This window comes from Cyprinodon variegatus, unplaced genomic scaffold, assembly GCF_000732505.1.
Source record: "Cyprinodon variegatus isolate N-32 unplaced genomic scaffold, C_variegatus-1.0 Scaffold608, whole genome shotgun sequence".
Classification (NCBI taxonomy): Eukaryota; Metazoa; Chordata; class Actinopteri; order Cyprinodontiformes; family Cyprinodontidae; genus Cyprinodon; species Cyprinodon variegatus.
Window position 1 is genome coordinate 49,854 of NW_015151061.1, and position 9,178 is coordinate 59,031.

The 9,178-nt window shown below is 38.1% G+C and overlaps 1 protein-coding gene across 1 annotated transcript in view; it reads right to left on the reverse strand.

Annotated features, from left to right (window-relative positions):
- dnah9 (dynein, axonemal, heavy chain 9) overlaps positions 1–9,178 on the reverse strand; it is a 228,899-nt gene that overhangs the window by 29,047 nt on the left and 190,674 nt on the right. The window contains exon 71 of the mRNA XM_015392821.1: positions 1,751–1,978. Within this exon, the coding sequence (XP_015248307.1) occupies positions 1,751–1,978 (228 nt within the window). The remainder of the gene's footprint in view (positions 1–1,750; positions 1,979–9,178) is intronic.

A 9,178-nucleotide genomic window follows, 5' to 3' on the forward strand; every position in this document is an offset into this window, starting at 1 on the left:
GCAGTTAAAATATTTACCTCTACTTGAGGCAATTTAAACAAATTACCTTCCTGATACGGTGCTAAGTTTTTCTTACAATTGGGATGAATACCCTTAGTAACCTAGATCTCAATTTTCAAAGTAAACATGCATATAAAAGAAATCTTTAAAGAAAATAAGAAATGTGACTCTTCCTAAAATTATTGTTTACCATGGCTGCATTCAAGTATTATACATTTGTATGGCTTAATCAAGATGGATATATCCATAAATATTCATACATGAGGCATCCTTGTGAGAGTAACATGCATAGAGGCACGCCTGCCGATGGGGGGGGAAACCGGGCCAGTTTTCCCGGGCCCAGGGTAGAGAGGGAACCCTAATTAGCCGCCTACATCTTTTGTAGGCGGCTGATTTTTCAGATTTTTTTTAAAGATGTTTGCAAGGAAACTGGAGCTTTATTCTTAAGTTTCTTAAAATCTTTTCCTATTATTACTTTCTTTATATTATCCACTGCAGTATTGGGAAGTCCCCCCACTAGCCATTCCTTCTAACTGGTTATGCTGCTGATGCAGTTTCTCTGAAGTTTATCAAGCTGCTATACATAAGGCTGGCTGTGCTGCAGGTGGAGACAGGAAAATACAGAACCTGACTCTTACCCTCTGTACACAGTCAGGCAGCAGCTCCATCACTTTAACATGAAGGGTAGAGCGGCTCTCACCTGAAGAAGCCGCCTCAAGCCGCAGGAACAGCTTTGGATCAAACAGAACTTTGAATCGATCTCACCGGCAAAAACCTGAGAAGGCGGTAATAGCTTCTAAGCCCTCTGATGGAGCAAAACACTCAACAGTTACTGTCAAGGGTTTGTTCCCCATCTTTGCTAGATTAAGTTATAATTAAGACCGGACCAATGGGTATTGTTAAGAGTTTGAGAAGTTTTTAATTTGACTGACGTGACTACATGGTGCATCTGCGGCTGCAACAATGCTGCAGTCGACGTAAAGAAATAGACAATCCTACCATACAGCCTTCACTAAATAAGAAAGATTTTGACCAGAACATGTTGTGGTCCAATTTAAACATGCCACACAAGTAGAAATCAGACTTGTTAAAATCTATAAATTGGATCAAATGCGACTGGAGCAGGTATGGAAAGCCAAGTGTCCTGCACATTTCATGAATGAAAAACTGGAAAGATCTCTATTTCTAAATGTAAACATTTAAATGTTACTTGAGATGCTTGCATTAAATAATGTTTTTTTTTTAATCGTTAATAAATAAAATATTAAATTTTTTTCACTTATTTAACTAACTATTAAATATGTCTCTCTTGCTTCCAGAAAAGGTTACTTAAAAAATCTAACATCTTAGGCAAGACCTCATTCAAATATTGATCAATTTATGCATATATGCAGTACATAGAAAGCATGAATTGATGGGCCCCAAATCGTAAATTCTGTCCCGGGCCCACCCAAGGCTGTTAGCTGACCTGCAAAGATGTATAAACACCAGAGATTTAATGAGATCTCTAAGTATGAGATCAGACAGTATTAAAACACTGATATATTGCTCATCAAAGTGTTGACCAGAAACTGCCACAATGGGTGAAACCTCAACTGGATGTTAAAATATTCTGTCATCTGGTTCTCATGAACCCATCCTGTGAGCCAAATTTCAACAGAGGTCTGTGTTATTACAGCCTAGGACCTTAACTTCAACATTCTCCACACAGTAGCCAGATGCATCAGTATCTGCAGGCTGAATGAGTTACCTGGTTGAAGTTGTCGAGGGCTTTGTGCAGGTTGGCATGCATACCAGTAGGTGCTTCATTCGTAATCTTGATGGAGTTTTCCAGAATCCCCTGAGGGATGATGTGACCCTCGCGGCTGGAGGATGGCTCAGCGCTGACAAACACTCTAAAGTTCTCATGGCTTCCCTCTGCATACTGCTCGAGGAGTTTCTCCAGGGTGCCCAGCCAACGAGCAACAAGATGGATGTTCTTAGTGAGAAGAAATAGAAGAATTAATGTTATGTCCAGTACCTTGACTTATTTAAGATTTCAGTCTAGGTATTTAGTTAAGCTAAACATTCTTTGGTTTGGTAACTTTTACTGAATCAATAAGTCTCAAAGCAAGCAATTTTCAATGCATTAGTTGTTTAAAATTAAAAGTTAGATTATACATAGAAACTCAAACAAGTATCATGAAAGGCTGAGATTTTTAAAGACATTTCTGCAGGTCCTTCACTAAGATAGTCTCCTTCAAATAACAGCATGATCAAAAGCTCCTCATTGCATTATACTTACAAACTTCCAAGTCCTCTCTGTACCAAAGTAATTTGTTAAACTAAAACATGTAGGAAGTATTTTTAAAATTTTAAATTAAATTGAGTGGTCTACACATTTTATAGTAGCCTTAATGCTGACTGCTGTTTTAATTATACTATTGTATACTGTAGTCGTTATAGCTAATTTAAAATGCTCACTGCTGCTTCTTAGACTTCCTCTAAATACTTAATGATGACTCAGTTTGTAAGTGTAGAAATAAAAATAGATTGCTCCTGTTCTCTGAACTTCTTATAACTTAGTTTCTACAGAGAAATCTTTTCTGGTCCATGGATAAGACCAGGGATCAGTAAAAGTAAGTAAATTCACTCCCTCGGTGGACCCTTGTGATGGTTACATGGTCAGTAACCCCACACACAACCACTTTTTCACTAAAGTTTTAACACAAAGTAGCATAAATGTGTTGGTTTGTTTATTTTAATTTTGACAAAATTAGAAGACATTAGTTCCAATTAGCGCGCACATTTAGTTAACTTTTTTATATTTAATTTTGGCAAATGCTTAATATTGTTTGTGCTTTCTTTTCTGGTGTTGTGGGAGTATCTTCACCTGGGAGAATACAAAGGACTCTGGCTGACATACTCGTTGACTGATTGGGTGGTAAAATCTTCCACTATGGGGGAAGATCATGGACTCCACATTTTTAATATGCTGCATAATCTCTTCTTTTGCTTTTGTTTTTTTGCTCATTTTGTTGATTTTGTTTAGTAATAGTATTTTACGTTTAATCCTTAAGCTAACCGTTTAGTTATTTTTTGTTCAATTTGTGTAGATTTTCTCCCTACCTCTTCCTCAGTGATTCAGTCTGCTCTGATCAGCCAGTATTTAAGTCCCCTTTGTTTGCTGTGTGTCAGGTCAGTTTTGTTTGTGCAGTTAGTTTGAGGTTTTGTTTTGTTTAACCTTGATATTTTTTGCCCTAAGTTAGTCTCTTCATTTTACCTCTTTTAAAGGCCCTGTAATTCTTATTGTTATTTTGGGGAACTAAAACCTATTTTTCTTGATAATCACCACTGTGTCCTCACCCTTGGCTTGCTCAGTCCCTCACAACCCTCTTTGCTTTCATTCATAGATTTTTAGACAAGGGCATATAAGTTCATGCATTTGTAAGGGACTGTTTCAGGGACTCTATCACTCCAGTACTGCGCGGACTGAAAGGAATAAACAACACAAAAGAATGTATGAGTTTAGATTGGGCCGGACCAAAAGCAAATTATCCATCACCTTCTGGCACCATGCGCACAATAAAATGCTATATGCAACATTGTTCCACTAACTTACTATATACAGTAGCCTTTCACCTCATTATCTTGAAAACATATTTTAAAAGGGTTGTTGTTGTTGTTTTTTTCGGTAGCCTTAAGACTTCCAACACATCCTTTCTTCCTGCTTTTGGTATGTTGGGACCAGTAGAGATGCACCAATTAAGTTTTTTTTTTTGCAATCCAATCTGATCGATACCTGGACTGAGCGTATCGGCTGACATCCGATGACGATCCGATTCAACTGTTGAATGAATGAACCATACATCTTGTCGTGTGTTTAAAGGCTTAAGATTGGACATAAACATTGTTTAAAAAAAATTTGCCAATAAGCACAGATATAAATGTGCTTATTGGCTACTTTATATTATGTGTTAATAAATAGGCTGCAAAAAGAAAGAAATAGCAGTTCAATGTAAAGTGCACTGGATTGATATCAATTGTAAAATCACTGTTATCTGATACAGCTAGTTAAGGGGTAAATACATGATAAATTGCCTGTACTTCTGTATGGCTTTGTTGAGACAGTAGACTGAACCAAAGCGCTTTATACATTTAGTCTAGCATTTCAACTTACAATTATTTTGATAATCAATTAACCTGTGGATTATTTATTTAGTTAATCAATAATAATTGGATAGCAAAAGGTTCTTTAAAGAAGAAACTTTTCAACTTGTGGGGTTCTGGATAGAGTATATTGACAGAAAAAAGATAAAGAAAAAAACAAAAAAGTTTTTTTTCTATTTTAAATACAAAATATTTTTATAATTTTTTTTACAATTTTGGTATACTAACTGCTGCAAGATGGTTGCAAAGCCAAGCGCATGTTTTAGAGTCTCTACACTCTGGTTAACCGATTACTAAATTAGTTGACAATCAGAAATTAATCCGATTAATTGTTTCAGCCCTAATTCAGTCATTCACCCATTCATTCGCACACAGAGGGTGACAAGCTACATTGTAGCCACAGCTGTCCCAGGAGTCACTGACAGAAAGCAGGGCTGCCGTGTACTGGCGCCACCGGGCCCTCTGACCACAATCAGTAGGGAATGCAGGTGAAGTGTCAAGGACACAGCAACACAAAAAACTGGAGCTGGGATCTTGAACCGACAACCCTCTGGATGAATGGCTTCCAGAGGGTCCACTGTCGCCCCAAGTTCGTAAAATCCAGGTATCAATGCATTTCTAGGAACCAGTATGTATTCACACTGCAAGCAAAGAACTCCAAGGTTTGGATAAACCATGCTCAAACCGGCTGTTTTATCTGTACCAGAATATGGTTCTTTTATTAGTTCCAAGGACTGGGATGGTTTAAAAAGCTAAACTCTTGCACAGTAAAAAGTGTTCAAAGTGTTTGTTGTGAAAGAACTGTAAGTGTCTGGGCTGAAATGGATAAGACAAAGTACATAATAAGGTAAGTAATTCTGGAATGGCCAATATAATTCAGTTCTGTAATGACAACCAGAAAAAAGGAGCAATTAAAATGCTACACATCTCTTGTTCTTGACTGTCACTTTGATGTGGCACTAAATTAAACAGTACATAGCACATAAAAGGCATTCTTAGGTTGACAGCATAAAGTGAACATTCTCCGCGTAATGCTTTTATACATATTCTGTGTTACATGAGCCGAGGAGGTATCGTCCTGGAGCAAACGGAATATCTGATGACTGATAAGGAGTGAGCCCAGCCCCCACACATCTCACCACGCAGCAATGCCCACTCCCTAAATCTAATTACACCACTAATAACTGCAGTCATTGATTCATAAGCTGCTTTACTTTCTCGTTTCCCTTTGCTCTCAGTATTTAATCTTCCTTATGATGGCCTGAGTAAGAACTCTTTAACAAATGACAGTGAAAAGACAGTAGGACGTCCGTTTTTTGGGGAGACAAAAAAGCAAAAGTAAAGTTAATCCACTGATTAAGAAGTTCAGAAGGAGTTGGGAGCAGAGAGGGATGGAACTTCTTCTCCCTTTTGTGCCTTAGAGAGTAATAAATGGTATACAAATTAAAAGCCTAAATTCAAGTGCTTTTTCATCAAGCCATAGCAAACTCTTCCTCTTGGCATGTAAATAGTTTGGCAATAAAGCGAGTCGACACTAGTAGTGAGAGACTGCCCGAGAACTTGTCACTGTAATGAAAGCATTCATTGTGTGACTGCAGGGAGGGAAGACTGGAGGAATGGAGAACGAGACAAACCAGCAGGCCAACAGACAAACAAACACGACGGTAGAGAGCTGCTTGTTTCTAACGGCTTTTTAATTAACTTTCAGGTGCTGTGTATTTTCTTCCCTCAATGTCTTCCTGATAAGGGCCTCCCAGCCTCTGTGATGGCTGCGCTGATACTACATCAAGGAGTCCTCTATTTACATAATAATATGAAAGTTGAATCCAAAACCCATTAGAACACACCACTGGCAAGGTCTTTGATGCATTGCTATCATACACAACCTAAGGGAAGACGCAATTGCACGTTCAGCTGCACCATAAGCATCTCCAACGAGCAAGGACCAACACATACAGGTAATTGCACATGATATTTCTCCTCTCGCACAGGCAGAAACACATTGGTCAGGGAGTGATGCCGACAAGGACAGCTGCACAGCTGGGCTGCAGCACTGTGGAGGCGGCCCCGCAGCTCAGAGTCACTCTAGACTCCAGACTGACGTAGGAAAGCAGAAAACAGGGCTGAGGGACAAACATCACCGCCGACACACTGCGGGCACCAACAGTTCAGACTTCTGAAGATATATTCATATATATGTGGAGGATACAACTGAAAAATATGTATACTGGCATGGATTGCAATACTATAAAAATTATCCATCATCAAGCATATTAAGGATATACATAAATACAGGGCATAAAAAAAATTAAGGAATATCCTCCAAGGTGATAGAAGGTCTTTTCTTCTCTATGTTAATGATATAAACTTATACTGCTGACTTGCATAGACGTTGTTACATATTACGCATCAGGAGATTTTTATGTAGTTCAAACTCAAGAACCAGTTCAATTTCTTGGAAAAATGTATTTAACTTAGGTCTCTCTTAAAACAGATGCAGTTTTAAGTTTGAAAATGGCTGTAAGCTGCTGTAAAATACTCTCCTTAAATGCTAAGTGGAATTACCTGTGCAGTATTTCACAGGTTCTTTTAATATTCAAAGCTTCACTTTCTAACTTTTGATTGATCCTAATAAGTAAGCTACCTTGTGCTTTTAAGGATTAACGCTCCACCATTATAAATTAAATTTAAATAATGCCATGTCATAAACACAGATAGCTGCCTAACAGGAAATTTAATGAGCAGAGCAAATATATTTTCCAAATTTTATTTAAGCCATTTCTAATAAAAAAATAAGCATATTTAAACATACATGATGTCTAAATGACAGCATTAGTGGGAGATATTCTGACTTCCAGCTCCAAAGGAATCATCGCATCTATTGATGGTCCAACATACCATACTTTGTAACATGCTCATCCAATGCTGATGGATGTACTACTGGTATGCATGAACACCTCTAGCGTTTAAGTAAACAGTAAGCTTTGGTTTCAACCATTCAATGTAGGTCCAATAATCTTACTAAATATTTGAAAATAGCTAAGAGTGAGAAGAAACAAACTATCTTAGAAGTTTATGATAGAAAGAGGAAAGCCTCAGAAGAAAGAAATATGACCCAAGTGTGTTTTGGATAGTCTTTAACATGATGCTGTTAGAGCAGACTGGATGGTCTCGCTCAATCTCCAGTATTCAAAAAGCCAACTGCGGTTCTGCATAATATAAATATTTCATACATCAATACATTAAATGGGTTTAGTTGTTATTTATTTGCAATTACATATGGGACTCTGGGATGGTTTACACAGACACATACCTTTAAAATTCTAACCCCGGAAAAAAAAAAAATTTGGTCATTTCTCTATTCACAAGAACGTGCTTACAGATTAGTGTTCTCGCCAAGTACGTTCTTGACAAGAACACAGGAAAGTCTGGACTTGGGGAGAATGGGAGCATGCAGCATAAATATGGGTCAATTGGAGCAGAAGCGTACTTGTGACGTCATCACACGCTCGGTTTGTCTGGAGCTGCATTTCACCTGTATTTCATTATTAATAGTCTCTAGATAATAATAAATTCTCACCTTTTTTCATTTAGTGGGGGAATAATAATTAACACAGTCAGATAAACACAAATAAAAGGAACATTTTGTCAAAGAATAAATAAAAATCGCCTTTAGAGCAGGCGGTACTTCACACACAGCTATGCCAAGAGAGGGCAGCTGCATATCGGCTAATGTTAGCCCTGGCTGCCGTTAGCCTCAGAGGCCCATTGGTTGCCAAGACCGTCTCAACATCTGAACTTTTTTTTAAATTACGCACTAAATCAGTAAATAACTCCTATAGTGATGCTAAAAAGTATAATGTTCTCGCCTTAAATTATCTTAAAACATACTTTAGACCAACTGCAACAGTAAAGAGAAGTTTTAACTTAATACTGTGAGTGCTCCATTGGAAGCTGCTGTTGCCGCAGTGCATGCTGGGACGGCTATCAGCCTTGAGAACGGACAAGTCTGTTCTGATGCATACTCAGTAAAGAGGGAGGGGCGAGAACAACATCCGGGACTTTGTCGGTTCTTGATCTGCTGTTCTTGAATTGAAATAGTACTAAGGCTGAGGCTGAAGATGTTTCACGAGCACATGGGAAAGCACAAGTACACATATTGAGAAATGGCCATAGTTTAGATAAGAGCAAGAATTCTATATTTCTCATTTTTAGTTCAGTATATTAATGTGAATAATTATCTAATGTATTTTTGTTGTAAGTTTATGGTTATGATGCAATAGTCTCTAATTAGTTAGGTAATTCAACTTGAGCATATCACTGCTGCCACCTTTAGGTTTAGAGAGGGACTACTTGTTCTGGAGGTGGTGAATTATGACCACAAAAGTGGTCAATGACTGGCTAAAGGTGGTCATGACCACCCCTGCCCTCCCTTCTAGTCCCTGACAAGAAGTTTATGAGGATAATACAATTCATAGCATCATGTTACTTCCGTTCATTTGAAATCTCAATAACGAATGCAGTACCACTCTGTTAATCCACTATTAAGACCAGGTTAGGCGACTCTTATTTTTGCCCATAAGTGATCAGTGTGTTTTAGTCCTATCCGATGTTATGGAGAGCCTAAATCATTCTTTATACGTACCTCAAAGTCTCACCAAGCAAACAAACCTGGACTTGTCTCTAATTGCCAGCATTAATATCTTCCTTTAACCAAAGACGCAAACTCTTTCAGTGAAATTGCCCTTAGGACTGAGTATGTCAAGGTTGTTTGTCATGTGTGTCTCTGTTTTGCCCTGTAAGGGACTGACAACCTCTTTAGTACCACCTCTTGATCAGTGACCCCTTGACAAGTGGGTGTATGATCGATGGAAGAGTCTCATTGAATTAGACTAAAAGGGACCAGACTCCCTGCAACAACAAAGGTATAAACAATGGAAGAGAGTACATATACACTGTATAATGCAGTATCACTTTACAAGTGTTTTTTGACAATCATTTTAGATCAGGAAAATCTCTCACAAGCTGC